This window comes from Ovis canadensis, chromosome 1 (assembly GCF_042477335.2).
Source record: "Ovis canadensis isolate MfBH-ARS-UI-01 breed Bighorn chromosome 1, ARS-UI_OviCan_v2, whole genome shotgun sequence".
NCBI classification, from domain to species: domain Eukaryota; kingdom Metazoa; phylum Chordata; class Mammalia; order Artiodactyla; family Bovidae; genus Ovis; species Ovis canadensis.
In genome coordinates, this window is record NC_091245.1 from 2,359,285 (window position 1) to 2,380,035 (window position 20,751).

At 53.9% G+C, this 20,751-nt stretch overlaps 1 protein-coding gene across 2 annotated transcripts in view; it reads left to right on the forward strand.

Moving 5' to 3' along the window:
- Window positions 1–500: 500 nt before the first annotated feature.
- Window positions 501–20,751, forward strand: part of NDUFA10 (NADH:ubiquinone oxidoreductase subunit A10) — a 39,067-nt gene continuing 18,816 nt past the window's right edge. Inside the window, exons 1-8 of one of the 2 annotated variants that reach the window (XM_069542315.1) lie at window positions 501–1,005; window positions 6,797–6,965; window positions 7,663–7,878; window positions 8,405–8,491; window positions 9,896–10,017; window positions 12,475–12,554; window positions 14,385–14,439; window positions 16,607–16,692. In XM_069542315.1, coding sequence (XP_069398416.1) covers window positions 931–1,005; window positions 6,797–6,965; window positions 7,663–7,878; window positions 8,405–8,491; window positions 9,896–10,017; window positions 12,475–12,554; window positions 14,385–14,439; window positions 16,607–16,692 — 890 coding nt within the window. In that variant the 5' untranslated portion in view covers window positions 501–930. Of the gene's footprint in view, window positions 1,006–6,796; window positions 6,966–7,662; window positions 7,879–8,404; window positions 8,492–9,895; window positions 10,150–10,229; window positions 12,555–14,384; window positions 14,440–16,606; window positions 16,693–20,751 lie in introns of both variants that reach the window. The other variant, XR_011246900.1, reaches the window with a different exon arrangement.

The window sequence follows — 20,751 nt, forward strand, 5'->3', positions numbered from 1 at the left end:
CTAAATCAGACCCTCCGGCATTGGGGGCTGGGGATCTGAATTTTGGACAAGCATTTCTCTTACTGGAGACACATCCATTGAAAGGACATTTGTGGTGACAGCTCCATGACCATTCTGAAAAGCTGAAAACCCGGATGAATGTTGAACACCACTTAGGGTATTAAAAACAATACGTCTGAGGAGGAGGAGAGTGAGGTTTGTGAGACCTTTTCAAATGGTAAGTGTAGTAGGAAAGAAATCTCAAGCGCCGTGGGCCGGGAAGGCTGATTCTGGTCCCGATCTCTCTTCGAGAGCCTCTCTGAGGATCACGCTTGTCCGCCGGCCGCTGTCACACCAGCCCTTATTTCACCCACTGGGCGCCCTCCTACGCTCCGGTGGTTTGTGAGCTGCGGAGACACTTCAAGATGACTCTCAAGTCCGCCCTGCAGCCCTGGGGAGTCGGGAGGGTGGGGTGCGCCGCGCCCTGGACGCGGATGAGGCGCGGTAGTAACTACCGGACCGGACCCGGGGCGGCTTCAGCTCCCCACACTGCGCCACCTCAAAACCCGCGGCGAGCGGGCCTCCCTTTAAGATCCAGGAGGCGAGAGGACCGTCCCTCAGAACCCAGGCGGCGGTCGAGCCTCTCGGGGATCCGGGCGAACCTCCCCTGGGAACCTGGGCGACGGGAGGACAATCCCACAGAAGTCACCCCTCAGAACTCAGGCTGCGGGCAGGCCCTAAGACGCCCGGACGAGGCGGACGCAAACGGAGACCCCTGGCGGACCAGCCCGCGACTGCGCACTGTGCGCCTGCGCTAGCCGCCCGAACGTTCCCGTCAGGCGCGGCGCGGACACCCCTGCCGTGACGTCACGGCGGCGCGCCGGCAGCGGGAGAGGACCCCGTCGCGACCGCGTCCCTGCAGGTCCTTGAGTCGGTGCAGACCGCGGAGCCATGGCCTTGAGGTTCCTGAGACTTGTCCCCGCGTCCGCGGCTTCGCGGGGCCTCGCGGCGGTCGCCCCGCGCGTGGTGAGCCGGCGGCGGGCGGGAGCTGCGGGGTGACCTGTCTTGTCCTCCTGGCGTCGCCCCATCCTCACCTCCCCGGGCCTCCAAGGGTCCTTCCTGGCGGGGGATCCCACTGTCCTCTGAAGTGTCTGGTCGTGCATTGCGAGGGCACAGCTTGGAAGGGCCGCCAGCTTCTTCAGGCCATTTTCTCTCAGCTCCAAGTAGAACGTGGGGGCTCGGAGGTGAATGGGCCGCCTGGCCGCCCTGCCTGGGGGAAGCCAGGTTACAGAGGTTGTGGGGTGGGCGAGTGAGCAGGTGTGTTGAGCCTGGGCCCGGGTTGCGCGCGCTCATTCACTCATTAACTCCTGAGGCGGCGCTGTCAGTAGCCGGTAAGGCGTGAGTGGCGGAGAGCAGAATGGCAGAAGGCGTTCAGGTCAGATCTGGAAGCATTAGGAGACCTTCTGGAATTACACTGTTCGCAGAGCCAGCAAGACAAGCAAAATGAGTTGTGTCAGAAAAACCAGTTATGACAGTGAGTGTATCTTAGCTTCTGTGGCTCCTAGTGACTGGAGGAACGCTGGTAGCAAATTGTAAAGAGACTTGACCTCTGTGCTCAGGATTTTGATGAGCAAAGGTTATTGAACTGAACAATCTAGTGGTCTTATTAAAAAGTCATATAAATGTCTTTAGGAGATAATTCAGGCTGCAAAAGAGAAGAAAAAGAGAGAGAGAATTGTGTTTAACACCCAATATATTTCCCTGCATTAGTGGAAGCGAGAGCCCCAGGATAGAGGGGGTACTACTCTGCTGCGGGGTGCTCACTAGGTGGACCCACCTGTGACTGTGTCCAGTCCTGAGCATCACTCCCTGCAGGGAATATAGATGGACTTCAGTAGGTCCAGAGAAAAATGAATAGGATGCAAAGGGTATGCAGCTTATTATTAGGTTGGTGCAAAAGTCATTGCATTTCACATTGTTGAAATACATTCTTAAATGTGGTTATGTTATACATCATTTTAATGCACCATTTCTCACTTTTTTTTGTTGCTAATATTACTTCTTATGTATTTTACATTTATTTTAGAATAGGGAAATGATGTTAGACAAAAAGCAAATTTGAGTGTTTTTTTTTTTTTCATTTGAGTTCAAAATGGGTCATAAAGCAGGGGAGACAACTCGCAACATCAACGCATTTGGCCCAGGAGCTGCTAATGAACATACAGTGCAATAATGGTTTAAGACGTTGCAAAGGAGACAAGGGCCTTGAAGACAGCTCAGTGGCTAGCCATCGAAGTTCAGTCCAGTCGCTAGGTCGTGTCCGACTCTTTGCGACCCCATGAATCACAGCACGCCAGGCCTCCCTGTCCATCACCAGCTCCTGGAATTTACCCAAACTCACGGTCATCGAGCCGGTGATGCCGTCCAGTCATCTCATCCTCTGTCGTCCCCTTCTCCTCCTGCCCCCAGTCCCTCCCAGCGTCAGAGTCTTTTCCAATGAGTTAACTCTTCACATGAGGTGGCCAAAGTACTGGAGTTTCAGTTTCAACATCAGTCCTTCCAGTGAACACCCAGGACTGATCTCCTTTCGGATGGACTGGTTGGATGTCCTTGCAGTCCAAGGGACTCTCAAGAATCTTCTTCAACACCACAGTTCTAAAGCATCAATTCTTTGGCGCTCAGCTTTCTTCATAGTCCAACTCTCACATCCATACATGACCACTGGTAAAACCATAGCCTTGACTAGACAGACCTTTGTTGGCAAAGTATATCTCAGCTTTTCAATATGCTATCTAAGTTGGTCATAACTTTCCTTCCAAGGAGTAAGCATCTTTTAATTTCATGGCTGCAATTGACAGTGACCAATTGAGAGGATCATCAAAGCTGATCCTCTCACACTTACACGAGAAGTTGCTGAAGAACTCAGCACCGGCCTTTCTGTGGTTGTTTGACCTTTGAAGCAAATTGGAAAGGGGAGAAAGCTCAGAAAGTGGGTGCATTATGAGCTGACTGAAAATCAAAAAATATCGTCATTTTGAAGAGTCGTCTTCTCTTATTCTGTGCAATAACAATGAACCATTTTTCCATCGGATTGTGACATGCAACAAAAAGTGGATTTTATAGAACAATCTGTAATGACCAGCTCAGTGGTTGTACTGAGAAGAAGCTCCAAAGCACTTCTTCCCAAGGCCACACTTTCACCCAAAAAATGTCATGGTCATTGTTTGGTGGGCTGCTGCCCGTCTGATCCACTACGGATTTCTGAATCCTGGCGAAACCATCACATCTGAGAAGTATGCTCAGCAAGTTGATGAGCTGCACGGTAGACTGCAGCGCCTGCGCCGGCGCTGGGCAACAGTGTGGGCTCAGCTCTTCACAACGCCCGGCTGCGCGGTGCACAACCAGCACTGTAGAAGTGGAACGAACTGGACTACAAAGGTGGGCCTCATCCATGTGTGCCTGAGCTCTCGCCAACCAGCTACCGCTTCTTCAAGCACCTTGATGGCTTTCTGCAGGGAAAACACTTCCACAACCAACGAGAGGCAGAAAACGCTTTCCAAGAGTTCACTGAATCCCAAAGCATGGATTTTTACCCTATAGGGATAAACAGGTTTATTCATTGTTGGCAGAAACATCGACTGTGGCCGTTCCTATTTTGCTTAACAAAGACGTGTTTGAGCCAAGTTGTAACTATTGAAAATTCACTGTCCAAAACCACACTTACTTTTTCATCAACCCGATAATTGAGGAATAATTGGAGAAATTGGAAATGTGTTATGAAAGATCACTATTCCATGTGGTTCCACAGAGCAGAAAAACGAGACTGAGGATAGGAAATTACAGAAAGACTATCATAAATGTGAAAACGCACTTTGCAAAGATTTTGAAGTCAGAGTGGCTGATAGCTTTCTATGACGTTGCTGCACACCTGCTCTGTGCCACAGCTTGTGGTGTCTTCAGGTTGGGGACACGGATAAGGAGCAGTTTGCACATGGCTCAGAGGTAGCCTGGAGGAGTGAGTGAGTGAAAGTCGCTCAGTCGTGTCCGACTCTTTGCGACCCCATGGACTATACGGTCCATGGAATGCTCCAGGCCAGAACACTGGAGTGGGGAGCCTTTCCCTTCTCCAGGGGCAAGAGTGATTGATTTCCAGGATGCAAGGCACCAATATGATTAACCCCCTCACTCGTCTCCTGTGCTGCTCTTCCCCCATCCGGTCCCCTTGGCACCAGCTACCCTGGCCTTGCTGACCCTTGCAGTGCTCCAGCCTCAGGGCATTGGTGTGCACTGTTCCTCTGCCCAGATGTCCATGGGGCCAGTCCCCTCACTGCTGCCCAGTCTTTCTTCAGACGTCCGTCTGCAAGGGCTCTGTGGCCATCCATTCTGACGTGCATCCCATCCCGTGCACTGTGCTCCCGCCGCGGCACTCACTCTATAATTTCTTTTTTGCTTTGTTATCCTGTGGGATCTTTTTGAGTCACTGCCGTATCCTCACAGCCTGTCTAGGAAAAGGACAGGATGGTACGGCAATCAGGAAGTAGTTGTCGAATGAATAAATGGCTGACTGACTGGCGCCCAGTTGATGCTGAGTGAATTAGGGTTCTCGGCTGTTGGGATTTGAGACTTTGGGAATGCGAGGACTACCCTGCCTTTTACTAAGCTGGCCTCCTGTTGATGGACCTTTGGGTGGTTTGTCTTTTTGATACCTGTCGTTCTGCCCATTGGCTTCCTGTGGTCGCAGAGGTTTCTTAGGTTCTCCTGTGTCTGAGGACTGCGGCAGTTTGGGGCAGTACTGGGCGGGTAGTTTCTCCCTTGGTGAGATTCGTCTGATATTTTCTCATGACTAGACTGGGGTTGTGTGTTCTGGGAGGAAGAGCACAGAGGTCAAGTGCCGTCCTCCTCACGTGCTGTGCAAGAGACACTGTGAACGTGACTTGTCGCCGTCGACCTTAGTCACCTGACTGGGGTAGCGGCAGTGTCTCTGCTGTGAAGTTGCTCTTTCCTCCCCGCTTTCCGTCCAGTTCTCTTTGGAGGGAAGTCACTGCGTGCAGCCCACACCCAGGGAGTGGGGATTATTCTCTGTCCCCAGGGCAGAGCATCCACATGAATTATCTGGAATCCTGCTGTGTGGGAGGCTTGTCTCTCTCCCACACTTGTATATTCACATCAGTGTGGACTGTGCGTGTGTGTTTTGTCTTGCGGGCTAAAGCTCGGTGCCGCTGTAAGTGCCGCTGTAAGTGCCGCTGTGCTCTGTTGCTCAGGCTGCTCCAGCTGTGGCCATTGGGCGCTCGTTCAGGCAGCTCCTGTGTCCCTGCAGCCTGCCCCTCCTGGTGTGTGTGTGAGCACTTCCTTGCTGCTTGGCCTGGCAAGAGGGTAGCCGTAGAATCAGCCATTTCTCCGGGGAGCCCTTGCTCCTTTGAGTGGAGAACAGCATTAGAAACCAAGATCTAGGTGCTTGGCGTAATTGCTCCTGGGGTGGTGTTGCTCAAGGCCCTCTTGCCAGACAGAGCGGGGGAGTCCATTGTACGCACCTCTGAATACCTGTGTCCATGAGTGTTTCCCTGGGTGACCCCGTATGTCTGTAGTGAACTGGACATGAGTTCACACCGATGTCTCTAGCTCTAGCCCAGTACTGCACAGGGCATCCCAGCTCCTCCCTGTGCTGACCTGTGGGGTTTTTTGGTTGGGAGAGGGGCCAGTGGCAAGGCGTGGTGTTTGAGTTTCAGTGTGGAGACTAGATCTGCTGGAGACAGGAGAGGCAGGCTTTTGCGTTGCAGACAGGGATGTGAGATGGCCGCGGTCAGTGTGGCAAGGGGAGGGAGGGGCCGCTGGCCAGAGAGGCTTAAGGCTTGGGGTCAGTGGGGTTGTGTGCGTGGTGATGGAGCTGGAGGAAGGAGGAGGGGGTCACAGGTGACGCTTGCCTTTGTTCTGCTTGGTGGGTGGTGGAGGGGAGCTTGTGAGGGGAGCAGGTGCGGGCCAAGTGTGGATGCTGAATTTCAGTTTTAGGTCTGTTAGCTTTCAAGTACTTTGAGGACATCGGAAGCTGTTTAAAAACATGAGATAACCTGTTCCAGAGACAGAGGCCTGAACCAGAGAAATGTTCCCTGTTTGCTTCCTCCCGCCTCCCCTCCCTCCTGCCTTTCTTTCATTCATATGCACACACACACACACACACACACACCACGCACACTATGCACACCACACACACTACACACACCACACACACACACACAAACCACACACCCACACACACACACCATACACACACACCCCACACACACACCCCACACACATACCCCCCCCACACACACCCCCCCCACACACCACACATGCACACCACACACACCCACACACACCCCACACACACACCACACACACACACACCACACACACATACCACACACACACACCACACACACACACACCACACACACACACTACACACGCACACACACCACACACACACCACACACACCACACACACACCACACCACACACACACACCACACACACACACCACACCACACCACACCACACGTGCACCACGTGCACACGCACACATACAGTTTTTATTGAACAAGGTAGATGTGTCCTGTTCCAGGCCCTGAGGATTTAGCAGTGGTCAAAACAGTATTCTGCCTTTATGAGCTTATGTTGGGGGTGGGGCTAGGAGATGGTAATTAAACAAATAGGTTGTAAAGGTGTTGATGTTGGTTTTCTGTCACCAAGGGTCTTCTTGGCATTCGTATCTAATAGTTGCTAATGCCTGCAATAACCATGACTCTCCCATGGTGGTGATGTTTGGTGTGTTTTTCAGGGAGGAATTCATACCAGTGTCCAGCGCAAGCTGCAGTATGGCCCGTTGGCGTACATACTCGGTGAAAAAACCACCAAAAAGATGACAGAAAACAGCAAACTGATAACTGTAGATGGCAACATATGTTCTGGAAAAAGCAAGCTTGCCAAAGAAGTGGCAGAGAAACTAGGTATGAACCTGTGTTATGCAGAATAACAGAGTCTTCTCAGATAAACAGTTCCTTGTCTGGGTGTGATTTTATTTTCATATTGAGTAGGTAGAATTGGGCCTAAGGTAGGTATTTTACATTTTTGAACACTTATTGAAAAAGCTGTTTTTAATCTTCCAGATAAGGGAAATTTTTAAGTCCAAGCTGGCTGTGAGTTTGGACTGGGATTTTATGTTGACGATGTAAGCTGAGCACGCTCACCTGAGCAGTCTCACTTGTAACAGCCCCTGGAGCAGGGACATGTGCCCTCAGTAGGAAGTGGTGGCACGCGGTTCCCTGGCGCAGAGCCAGGTGTCGCCCCGGTTCTGACTCTGGGCTGGTGTTGTCCAAGCCCCTTCTCTAGTATTTGACCGGCCAGTGCCGCCTGCATGCATGCAGCGGACGCCCACACATAGGGGCGGCTCTCCCTCTCGGGAGGAGCTCACACAAGGCTGCGGGGGACCTGCTGTCGTCAGCCCTGGGCTTCATGCCGCCCCTGCACACGTTGTCTCCAGGGTCTCACGCACTCCCTTCTGTGCACCAGGAACGCAGGCATCAGGGTACCTTTCCCCGGTCTCAGCCAACCGGCTGCAGGGACGATGCTCAGCTGGGTCCTCACTGCTCCCTGTGGGGTGTGACGTTTCCGCATCACGTTTTATCTGGGAGCTTGTGTCCTCAGGCCTGAAGCACTTTCCCGAGGCGGGGATCCACTATGCAGACAGCACCACGGGGGACGGGAAGCCCCTGCCTGTGCGGTTCAGTGGCAACTGCAGTTTGGAGAAGTTTTACGACGACCCGAAAAGCAACGATGGCAACAGCTACCGCCTGCAGGCCTGGCTGTACGCCAGCCGCCTGCTGCAGTACGCGGACGCCCTGGAGCACCTGCTGAGCACAGGTGCGTGTCCCTGCGTGGACAGGCGCTGCTGGGCATAGGCTGCACTCGGGCCCCTTCCGGAATTCGGTCGTCCTAGATTGCCTCTCTGTAGAGCTGCTTTGAAGGGGTATTTGACGAGGCAAGTTCTGGCTTTCCAATTAGATCATACTTGAGATCCACAATGGTGTGGTGGGGGGCTGACCCCGGGATCTCACTGAGCCGTTGGGCTCTCACTGAGCCCCCGCAGGACGGGGGTCGGGGTGGGGAGTCTGCAGTTCAAAAACCAGTGTCTTTTGTCTGTTAACTGATGTTTCTGTTGGATCTGCGAAAGAGTGAAACAAAACGTTGTATTTCTGAAGTGGATACATATTCGAGTTTTAGAAAATGATTTTCCGCTTAGAAGTGCCTGTGTGATCTGTGTTCTTTTGAAGATATTTGGTATGGAAATGGACTTGTAGATAATTTTTTCCATGTCTAAAGTGGACTGACTGGTTTTCCCAGCTGCAGTTATTCTCTGATCCTGACTTCTCTCCCTGTCTTTAACCAGGACAGGGTGTGGTGTTGGAGCGCTCCATCTACAGTGACTTTGTCTTCCTGGAGGCGATGTACCGACAAGGCTTCATCCGGAAGCAGTGTGAGTTGGCGGCAGGCTGGCCTTGTGGGCATGGGGTGGCTTTGTAAAGGTCCTGCTAGGCCCACCCTGCAGCTGGTACACGTTCTGTGAGCGTCTGTTGTTAATACATAGACGAATGATGCCGTTCCTCAGGAAAAGCCAGTCCCTGCCTGCCCCTGTCCCTCCTGAAGTCATCTCTCCCCGTGAGAGCGTCCTGTCCCGGAGCCTCCTGCCTGCAGCCCGCACGGCTCACTCCTGGCCCTGTGAAGGCCGCCTTCGCTCCCACGTGCTGTTCAAGTGCTTTCAGTGATGGCAGCACCAGGTTGGGGGTGTGGGAGGTCTGACAAGTGGCCAGGAGACAAGGAAAAAGGCTCCTGGTTGCAGTTAACCTGGCCACGAGGAGGGAGGGAGCCTGGGGAGCGGCTGACCGCGTGGAGATGGGGTGTCGGGGGCAGCGCCCCTGAGCAGGGAGCCCTGGTTGAGCCACGGTGCTGCCCTTGAGGGAGCGGCCTGTGCTGCGGGCACGGGCGAGGCTCAGAGAGGGGCCGGGGGTGGGTGCGCACGAAGGGTGGGCGAGCACAGGGGAGCCCCTCGGGGGTTAGGCGAGGGAGATGTGTGGTTCTGTTTGAGATCGTTTGTCTGAAGGATGTGTTCAGGGAAGGGAGGTCAAGAAGGAGGCCCTCGGCAGGAAGTTGGGGTTGGAGGGGCACCACAAGAGGAAGGCCCGCAGTGGGCCGTGGAGCACCTGCGGGGCCAGCTGGGCCTGAGGCACCCAGGACGTGCACGTGGCGAGCCTGCGGGAAAATAGAGTGGACCCACCAGGCCGGTGGGACTACCCATTGCACCTTGTATGCAGCCAGGGCCTGTGTGGATCTGGCCTGTAGAGAACTCTTAAGGTGAAGTGAAGGTGTTACCAGGCTGGGTTTAGATCCCAGGGTCTGACTCAGGATTCTTGCTGTCTAGCCGCTCAGTCACGTCTGACGCTTTGGGACCCCATGGACTGTAGCCGCCAGGCTCCTCTGTCCACGGGATTCTCCAGGCAAGAATCCTGGAGTGGGTTGCCATTCTTTCTCCGGGGATCTTCCCGACCGAGGGATCAAACCTGCGTGTCCTCCATTGGCCAGCGGTTTCCTTACCACTGAGCCACCGGGAAAGCCCTGACTGCGGGGTAGTCAGCTAGTCTCTGTGGCCTGATGCTTGTGGTCTGTGGCGGTAGGGGAAGCCCTGCTGTGTGTGGCGACTGTGGGTGCCGAGTGCCAGCGCGATGTGCGTGCAGCCGGCGGTCACGGTCATGACTGTCGTGTGGCGGTAGGTTGACGCGCGGCTCTGGGAGCTGCCGGTCCCTTTGTCCCTTGATCTGAGGGGGGCGTGTGTCTGAAAGCTGTCTGGGCCGCTGACTGACAGGTGGCGTTTCTCCCCCGCCAGGTGTGGACCACTACAACCAGGTGAAGAAGGTCACCATCTGTGAGTACCTGCCCCCACATGTGGTCATCTACGTGGACGTGCCGGTCTCCGAGGTGCAGAGCCGGATCCAGAAGAAGGGAAACGTAACTCAGCCTTCCTGTCCTAGACCCGCCTCTCTGTGTGTCCGCATTCACGGTGGTGGTGCTTACACGTGGTGGGAGACTGACTCACTGATGGCCCCACGGGGACCTGGGTGTGCACATGCCGTCCCCCAGGTGCCGGCGTGGAGGGCTGCAGGCGGCCCTGCTTGCCCCCTGCTCCCCCAGGACCTGGGTGTGCACGCGCCGTCCCCCAGATGCTGGCATGGAGGGCTGCGGGCGGCCCTGCTTACCCCCTGCTCCCCCAGGACCTGGGTGTGCACGTGCCGTCCCCCAGGTGCTGGCGTGGAGGGCTGTGGGTGGCCCTGCTTACCCCCTGCTCGCCCAGGACCTGGGTGTGCATGTGCCATCCCCCAGGTGCCGGCATGGAGGGCTGCGGGGGGCCCTGCTTGCCCCCTGCTCCCCCAGGACCTGGGTGTGCACGCGCCGTCCCCCAGATGCTGGCATGGAGGGCTGCGGGTGGCCCTGCTTACCCCCTGCTCGCCCAGGACCTGGGTGTGCATGTGCCATCCCCCAGGTGCCGGCATGGAGGGCTGCGGGGGGCCCTGCTAGCCCCCTGCTCCCCAGGACCTGGGTGCACACGTGCCGTCCCCCAGGTGCCGGCGTGGAGAGCTGCGGGCGGCCCTGCTTGCCCCCTGCTCGCCCCCTGCTCCCCGGGGCCCCCTGGGCCTGGTACACCCGCCCTCAGCCCCTGTGCTGCCCGCTGCTCCCTGGCGAGGCCGCCCTTTCTGCTCTTGATGGCCATGCTCTGTCGCTTCCTGCAGGTTGAGAATCGTCTCTGACGCCCTTTGAGTTTACCTCTCACATCTAACGGGCTTGGGCCCCTTGTTCGCTTTCTCCTGCTCAGTGACTCTGTGACCCCAGAGAGGGATCGGCACACACGTCCATTCACCACCCTAGTGGTGCTGAGACAGTCGGTCTTGGAAGCCCTGTGATTTGAAATTGGTCCTGCTGGCGGGGTGCACGGTGGCCAGGCCCATTGTTGCCCTTACAGCTAGTCCTTGTTGGAAAGATCAGTCCTGCTAAGGGTGTTTTTTCATGGGAGGAAACGCTATCTTGTTGAAACTGTGATGACAGCATGGACTTGCCTGTGTGTCTGTTGTCCCTGGGTCCGCTCTGGGCGCTGGGGCTCCCGTGAGATGCTCAGGCACCCTCGATGCGGCTGAAAGAGCCTGTGGTCACTTTCCTCCTCCCCCGATCAGTTTGCACATGCTCAGGATACCTGGCTGCACCTTGGAGCATTTACTCCTGAGTGTGCCGTGTGGTTCATGCCTTGGAGAACCTTCCCTCTGGTGGCCAAAGAAGGAACTACAGTCAGAGTATTTAGTATCACTCTACTACTGCTGCTGAGTCACTCAGTCGTGTCCGACTCTGCGTGACCCCAGAGACGGCAGCCCCCCAGGCTCCCCCGTCCCTGGGATCCTCCAGGCAAGAAACGCTGGAGTGGGTGCCATTTCCTTCTCCAATGCCTGAAAGTGAAAAGTGAAAGTGAAGTCGTTCAGTCGTGCCCGATGGACTGCAGCCCACCAGGCTCCTCCATCCATGGGGTTTTCCAGGCAAGAGCACTGGAGTGGGGCGCCATTGCCTTCTCCAATTATCACTCTAGAGAATACTTGTGCTTATTAAAGTGACATTTATTGAGAAATAGGAAGTTATATATTAATATTTACAGTTCTCTGGAGAACTCTTGTTATCTGTATAGCAATATTTAAGAGACAGTTTCGAGGAACACAGTAGATCTGTTAACATTCTTGGTTTTCCAGTACTCTGTGAATACTGTCACCAGCTAAAACTACCACTGTGTCTGAGAAAAGGAGACATTTTATCAAAGAAACATTGTGCCATTTTCAGATGTGTATTCTGATGGCAGATACTAATAGTAAACAAGGAAATAAAGCATGCAGATGCCAGGAAGAACCTTGAACAGGGTGGAAGATAATCTAGGCTTCAGCACTGCTAAACCAAGAGGTTTTGGTGTGGGAAGTTGCCACTCACGATTGGAAGTTTACATTTCTGTACCTGGCAAGCTTCATGTGAAAGGGAAGTGAGCCTGAGGAGGTGGGAGGGGTGGGGAGACAGCTGGTGACAGGAGGGTGTGAGGATGGGGGAGAGGTGGGCCCTCCCCTGCTGCAGCCTGTCGTCTCTCATTCCCCGCACGGGGCACACGGAACGGGACGCGCTGTGGCCGCTCGCAGTCCGTATCTTAAGTCTGGGAAGGGAAGGCCGCACCCCAGTCTCCCTGGGCAGACTCCCGTGCTCTGTGCGGCGGGAGGGGGCTGCGAGGACTGGCACTGCAGCTCCTCCCTGGCTCCCCCAGTCCCCGCAGCGCCCCCGCGACTGTCCTGGGAGCACTGTGCTGGCTCATTGCCTCGCACGTACATAAGCGCGGGGACGAGAAAGAAGTCCGGATGTTTCCCACGTTCGCTTTCTACTTTTGTCTAGCCACACGAGATGAAGATCACCTCCGCCTACCTTCAGGACATCGAGAATGTCTATAAGGGGACCTTCCTGCCCGAGATGAGGTGAGCGGGGGCACCGGGGGTTTATGTGCCAGATGGGAGCTCTGCACACATGGCCCCCCTGCCCGGGGAGCGCTTCTCGTTCATTTCACCAGATCTCGTCTGGGAGACTTAGTCTGACGTTTATAAGCAAGAACGACAACAGACATTTCAGTTTGATTTGGTCGGCTGGGAGTTGGTTTGTTTTATTAATTTAGCCCATATTTATTTTGTCATATCATTAGACTATTCCGATAGAAGTGAGTTGAAGCTATGTTCAGTGACAGGTTTTAACGTTAGGGAACTCATGTTTTCACTCTTGGTGGCAACTGAATGGACCTTTTACCTAGAAAGGTTGTCTGGAGGGACTCGGTGAGTCCACACACAGGATTGTGAAGGCTTAGCAGCGCCTGTCGGTCCTTTTGAAAGCTGTTGCTTAAGGGCCCTGGGTTCAGTGGAAATGCCACTTTCCAGCTTTGCTTCTCCCCTCCCTCTTGACAGCACCGAGCATCCGCTCTCTCTGGCCGGTTGTCCTGTGGCCCTTGTGTGTCGGGCACACGGCAGGCATTTCCTGCCGTACCTCACGTCCAGCTACAATTAGGATGTTTCAGTAATGCTGTTAAGGTTTCTAGTAGAATTTCTCAGACTTTCAGAAAACGTAAGCCTTTTTGATACCTAAAAATGTTTTGCTCTTGTTATTTAAAATTCCAAAGTAACTGAAATCGTGAACAGAGTATTGTCTTGCAGTTTTGGAAGAAAAGTTTTGAATTGGAGTGTCATTTCTCAGCTGCAAGCCAGTGCTTGCTTGCGATCAGCTTTTCCCTCACGGGCAGTGGAAACAGCGCTGCTCCATTTCAGGGCTAGAAGCGCAGAAAGGAAGTGTCATGAGTCTTGCCGGGGCGGGCATGGAGAGGTGTCCGGGAGAGGTGGCCGGCCCTAGACTCTCAGTTCCAAAGATTTCTTGTGGAGACCTCCCGGCTGCAAAGTTGCTGCTGAGCAAAGGCTTCCCAGCCAGTCCCAAATAGGCCACTGAGCTGGGCCGTCAGGAAAGGAAGTCTTAGACTCGGCTTACAGATGAAATAAGGGTTTTCTTGCACCTGGCATTTAATTTTCAAGAACTCACCCCAGGCCTCCTGCTGGTGAAGTGTCCAGCAGGGGTTCTGAGCGTCCATTGCTTCGTCCGGTGCTCCTGCGTGCTCTGTACGCGAGCCGAGTGGGGAGTCAGCTCATGCCCCTACACGGGCCTGGGCTCCCGAGGGGCTGCTTTGCGTCCTGTTGGAGGTCAGACAGCCGCCTCCTCGGAGGTGGACCCAGCCCGCACTTGCTCTCTGGTGGCTGGTGAATCCCCTGTGGAGCCAAGAAAGTTCACATCCTCACCCAGCAGGGCAGATGGTCAGACGCGGGGCTCTCCAGAATTATAGCAGCTCAAGTAACGTGTCCCTCCTGCCACCCCCTCTGCCCCACCCTCCCGAACCCCCCTCAGCTGCTGTCCGTGTGGCCCAGTGCGGCCCTGGGCTCCCTGCGCCTTCCTGCGATGCGTGCTGCCGCTGGTGGAGGTTTGCGTGGCTGCGGAGCTGACCCGTGTCCCTGCCCTGTAAACACCAGCCTCCTGCCTGTGCGGTGGGGGTGGTCCAGTCAGGCAAGGGTCAGAAAACAGACCTGCCTCTACTACCATCCAGCCTTGGGCACAGCCCTGCCTCGAGTTTGCCCTCCTTAGCCAGCCATGCCCTGCGAGCCAGTTCAGAGGATGCAGGCGTTTCTGTTTAGAGGGGGCGCCTGACGTCAGGTGTTCATTTGTGCAGTAACATCGGCTTGGAAGACTTCCACGAAATGTCATCTTGTTTTCTCTTACAGTGAGAAATGTGAGGTTTTACAGTACAGTGCATGGGAAGCTGAAGATGCAGAAAAGGTAAGAAAACGGCTGAAAATTTTATAATGTTTCTTAAATTTAACTCCCGTATAGGGGTTTTGCCAATCAAGTGGTGAGTTCGGCTCCTCCTGATGTTAGAAACATCTGTGTTTCGTGACCTGACGCGAGTGCCTCGCCCCCATCACATTTCTCTGAGCGTGACGTTTTGATTTTCCTTTAAGTTATTCACTTTATAGGATCTTAAAATTATGGAAGGGTGGAGATGCAAGGAATTTGGGGTTATTTGCATCAGCATTTTCATTAAACACGTGGTAAAATTGAGCGTTGGATTAGTTAATAGGTAAGACCTATTGAGACTATCGACCCTTGAATGACAGGGGTTTGAACTGCGAGGGTCCACTCTTCCGTGGATTCTCAGTGGGAAACCCCACACTGCCACACAGCGTGCGGTCCTCAGTAGGAAACACGGCGAAGCCTCGCGGCATCAAGGAAGTGGAGGAGCCGCCGTCCACGCACAAGGAGGCCTGCCTCCGGGTCATGCTTGGGTTCCGACTCTGGGTCGTGTTGTTTGGGGTTGGGCACATAAAGATACTAGCTTTCCCCAAAGTAGTGGGTGCAGGTCGCCCTCTGCCATTTTCAGGAGAGCTTGAGTAATCAGTACATTTGGATAGGCAGCTGGTGGGAAGGTGGCGTATGACACAGGGAGCCCAGCCTGTCTCTGCAGCGACCTGGAGGGTGGGATGCGGGAGCGGGGAGGGAGGAGGGAGAGGCTTGGGATGGTGCACACAGTTACAGATGAGTCTCAGTGTTGCGCTTCAGAAACCAGCACGGCATTGTTATCCTCCAGCTTAAAAACAGTTTTTGAAAAAGAATAACATTTTCCTTCCCAAGTGTAAAAACATTACAGGTTTACGGTAATGAAGGGACTATGGTATTAATAAAAGAAATAATAAGTAGTTTAACGGAGCAGAGTCCAGAAACAGGTGCGTGCGTGTGCTCACGGTTGGAAAAGTCAGTGCTTTAAACGATGATAGAAATAGAAGAAACTGGGTTATCTCTTAAGTGGTATTGAGGCAAATGACCATCATTTGGTTAAAAAAAAATCCCATGTTTTATATTAAGTATCACTTGAAAAGTGAAAGTGAAATCACTCAGTCATGTCTGACTCTTTATGACCCCATGGACTATACAAATTCTCCAGGCCAGAATGCTAGAGTGGGAAGCCTTTCCCTTCGCCAGGGGATCTTCCCGACCCAGGAATTGAAGTGGGGTCTCCTGCATTGCAGGCAGATTCTTTATCAGCTGAGGTACCAGGGAAGCCAGTTACTTATTTTAAAAAGCTTAAAAATTCTAAAAGAAAATACAGGTTTTGGGTCTGGAGTTGAGGAGTAGGTGATGGCAGCATGCAGCTTTGCAGCAGCCGCTGCTTTAGGGACAGCAGAGCCTCAGCGCCGCCCCCGGCGCGGGAGAGAGCCGGCCCTTCTCCACAGCGGGGGACCCACCGTCCAGGCAGGCTCTGGCCCGGCTCTGGGGGTTCTCGTAGGCTTGCTTCTTTCTGCCTGGAAACGAGGCTGCACTTCGTTTCCTTCAGGTTGCTCTGTCTGTGATGCCCGTTTCTTTGTGTTCAGGTTATTTCTGTCCCTCTGGCAGAGGGTTTACATTGCACGGGTCTGAGGGGAAGAGTTCTCTGAGACTGTGTTATCGCTGGAGTTCATAACCGAATGTGCTCACATTCTTGGAACCTAAAGAAGTCCTCGAGTTTGGCGGGTTTTGAGGGAGAATGTGTCTGAAAAGGCCGCCCCACTGGGAGGTATAGGCTGTCCAGACTGCAGGTGAGGAATGTAGGTTCTTGGAACTCTAGGAGTTGTGTGTATTCTCTTGTCCTGTTGTCCTTTAGTGGATGAGCTTTGCCTCCTGGAGTCAAGTTGCCGGAGGAAATGAGTCTGGAGTAGGGCTGGCTCGCCTCTGCGCCCCGCCCCTGGCCTGCCCCGCTCTCCCAGCCTGCGGGGAATTGCCACACCGCCGAGGGTCAGCTGGTCCAGCACCCGCATGGGGCTCACCCCTCAACCGCTCACGTCACTGAAAGCTGACCATCAGACCTCCTTTCTTTCTGACCCTTAGGGCATGATCCTTCCTGCCGGGGGTCTGTGGTTTGTCGTGCGCTGAGTGTTCTCTGTTAAGTCCTGTGTTAAATCCCTACACACAGGTAGTCGAGGATATTCAGTACCTGAAGTACGACAAAGGCCCGTGGCTGGATCAGGACGACCGCAAGTTGCACAACCTGAGGATGCTGTGAGTCCTGGCGGGGCGGGGCGGGGCGGGGCGGGGCGGGGCAGGGCCGGGCAGGGGCCGGGCTGGGAGTGACCTGGCTGGGCGTGGGGCGGGGCCTGGGTGGGGTTGGGGCTGGGGCCAGAACCTGGGCTCTCAGAGCTCTCCGCAGGTGGCTCCTGTCTGCATAGTGAGGTGAGAGACAGGTCATCAGTCCAGAGTAGCCGCGAGGGCTGGAGGCTGTGTTGGAGGCTTGAGGGAGGAGCGGGTCCAGGGTGCTGCCCGGGGGTGGGGAGAGGACTGTCGGGGGGAGGTTGAGCTCTGGAGGGGCCGTGAGTGGGCGAGGGCAGGAGGCCGGGCGTGAGTGTGTGATGAGGAGTTTAACGGGGAGGAGCTCTGTGGGCTCAAGCTGGGGAGGTCAGAGCCCCGAAACCCAAGTCCAGGCCGGACCCGGATCACGGGAGGTGTCAGAGTTTAATGCAGGTTCTTCCAGCCTTTCTTAAAGTGTTTGCGTGTACCTATATTTCTAAATAAAAATTATCCTGCATATGTCTTTGTACGGTGACTGTGTGTCCCTTTTTTGTTGAATATTTAAAATTCAGTTTTTTAATGGCTACTCAAGCCTCATAAATCCTCTGAATGAGGCAAGTCAGCGGTGGGGGACCATGGCCTGGGGGTCCATCCAGGCCTCAGCTGCCAAGAATGGTCCTCACATTTTTAAAGGATTGTAAGAAAAAGAAGGTACATATATGAAGGCATACATAGGCCCTTTACAGAAAAAGCTGATCTCTGAAATAATAGGCATAGTCCTTTTCGTTTCTTTAATATCAGTCTTTTGGGTTATTTTCACTTCTTCATATTTATAATAACAGTAATGAGCATATTGTACTTATTTTTATTCCATATGAGGTTATTTTCCTAAAGTATGAAAGTGGAGTTATGGGTCAGATTATGTGAACGCATTACGGCTACGGTGTGCTTTGAAATTGTTCCCCAGAAAGCATGTGCCAGCTTGCACACTTGAACCTGTGTTCTGGAAGTCCTTATTTTCTCTGTTTCCTTATTTTCAGCTTCCTTGGCATCTACTCCAGGTTTTGTTGTTATTTTTCTTTAATCTGCTTCTTTCAGGCTTCAGCTGCTCTGCTTTCTCCAGTTTCCTAAGGTAGACGCCTAGGCGGTTGGTTTTAGACCTTTCTTCCTTTCTCATATATGCATTTGATGCTATGAATGTTCCTCTAGTCTAACTCTGTTGTGGTCTGGGAACACAGTTCGTGTGATTTCAGGACTTTTGCACTTGTTAGGGTGTTTTATATGGTTGGGGAGGTTTTGTTTGGGGGTCCCCTGGGGTCATCTGCCTAAACCCGCCTTTTCCCTCCTGACCCCGCCCCTTCCCGGGTCCCGCCCCTTCCCGGGTCCCGCCCCTTCCCGGGTCCCGCCCCTTCCCGGGTCCCGCCCCTTCCCGGGTCCCGCCCCTTCCCGGGTCCCGCCCCTTCCCGGGTCCCGCCCCGTCCCGGGTCCCGCCCCTTCCCGGGTCCCGCCCCTTCCCCGGGTCCCGCCCCTTCCCCGGGTCCCGCCCCTTCCCCGGGTCCCGCCCCTTCCCCGGGTCCCGCCCCTTCCCCGGGTCCCGCCCCCAGGGTGGGGCTGCGGCCCCTGGTTCTTGATCTCTGCTCCTCCGCCTGCCCGCCAGCTAATCTTCACGAGTGTCACAGTGACCCTGTGTTTCCTTTACTCAGAACCTTTCCGTGGCGTGCCTGTTGAGGCGTGAACCCAGGTTCCATTTCTCAGAATTAGTTCAGAGCACTCATCGTCTGCCCTGCCTCTGCCGTCGGGATACAGAGTCTCCTGAGCCTGTCGCCTCCCCACCTGCCCAGTAGCCCCTCAGGGCCTGAGCGTTTTCCTAGCCTCGCCCTGTGCGCCTTCTTTTCAGCTGCGCCCCTCTGACTTTTCCAGGCTTTGATTTTGGGCGTATGTGTGATTCTTGTCAGTACTGGCTCCTGCTGGTCAGAGTACACGAAAAGCATAAAATGGTGGCTGTCCCTGAGCCCCGACATCCTGCCGAGACTGAGCCGCGTGGGGTAGCTTATCACTTCTTCATCAGTGGCATTGCTTTTCCCTCTCCCATCCTCTGCCTCCCAAGGATAATTCATAACAATTTACAACGGTAATTCTGCTTATTTTCACTTAAGTGCCATTTGTTAATGTGGGAGACTCAAGCAAAATTATGACCATTTTCTAAGATAATTACCGTAAACCTGCCATTTACCAGCTACGCTCCTTTTGTTCAGAGCCTGACCGGATTATTGGCTTAGAGCACTTTTGTGCATCTCAGAATGTGTGTTGGTGTGTCATTGTGTATGTGAGTGCCCATTCAACCTTGATGGCGTCTTGTGTTCAGATCCGTAATCCCCGACGGACCGCTGCCGCCCCGCTTGCCCCATTTTTGTGCTGGAGGCGCGTTCCCCGCCAGGCCTTCTCCTCGCAGGGCTGAGGGCCCACCTCCCCCAGAGCTGGGGCCCCCTTCTTGCCCCTGCTGCTTCATCACCGGGACGTGAGTTTTCTACAGCTTCTGGAGGATATCTTCCTAATAGGGAATTCCAGTGCTACGAAAACTGGAGGGTAGGGTTTCAGGCAGAACTTTGCCATTCGGGAGAAGCTAAAAGACTCGCCCTGGACATGCTTTAGGAGAAAGTGTAAGCAGTCTGTTAATTGGGAGACAGTTGAGTCATAAGTCATAATTTACTGTTTTCCTCTTTCCCTTCTTGCCTCGCTGTTGCTTTGGAATTATGTGGCAGAGTGCCTCATTTTGTGAACCGGACTCGGGGATGCGCTGTCTTCTCATGGGGACACTCTGGCCTGTGATGTGAAGGGGACGTGCTGTCAGTGTCTGAGTCTCCTTAATTAGACTCAGTGCTCCGTGAACAGAACGTTCTCTCTCACCGCTTTAGCTCCCTGAGTCATGAAATGCGTCCTGTGGTGTCCAGTCCCTGTGCATCTTCAGTCTGGAATATGTCTGTAGTTTCTGGAGGCCCAGAGTTGGGTTTACGGGAGAGAGGCTCCGAGGGCTCTGCTTAGTCATCACTGAAGCTCATAGGGCGAATGAGCAGTTTACACAAGGTTGAACAGTCTCTACAGATTATTTTTTTAATCTTCAAAAGTAGTTTGAAGATATTTGTTCAAAGATACACCCTCTTTGAGAGCTCCTCAGGTGGCTCAGTGGTAAAGAATCTGCCTACCCGTGCAGGAGAGGTGGGTTCAATCCCTGAGTCAGGAAGATCCCCTGGAGAAGGAGATGGCAACTCACTTGAGTATTCTTGCCTGGCAGATCCCACGGGCAGAGGAACAGAGGAGCCTGGTGGGCTACAGTCCGTGGTGTTGCAGAGAGCCGGACAGGACTGACTAAACACCGCCTTTTCTGGGGCGGGGCGGGGGTGTGAATGGTAGTTCTTCCAGATTGAATGTAGGTGGCGCTGGTGGTCTCCGTCACACGCGTTCCTAGGCCAGCTTGTTCCTTCCAATTCTTCGGTATGTTTTTAGCTTTTCAACACTATAGAGAAAACCAAATCATACCCCAGTTTCATATTTATTAACATTTAAAAACACAAGATTCATTTTTACTTGAAACTGTTTACAGTGAGATCACCTTAAAAAATACCCTTACTATATAATAAGTACTGCAGAAGGAAATGGCAGCCCACTCCAGGACTCTTGCCTGGAAAATTCCGTGGACAGAGGAGCCTGGCGGGTGACAGCCCACGGGGTCGCAAAGAGTTGGCCACGACTGAGCACACCAGCGTATGATAAGCATTGGATAATTCTATTTGTGTTGAAGGTGAAGACATGTACGTTATCGGTACAGGCTTATGACAGATACTCTGTAACCAGTTTACAGTTAAAAGGAAGAGAAAACGCTCACATTTGAGTGTGTGTGACAGGTGTGTGCACGACCAGTGAAACCCGCGTGAGCACACTTACAGCAGCCATCCCAGCAGCGTTCCCCGGGGCTGGCGTTTGGGTGCAGGGTCATCGGCCCTCCTGCGAGTGACACCGGGGCGTGCTTCTGCCTCCTGGCCACGCGCGTGCAGC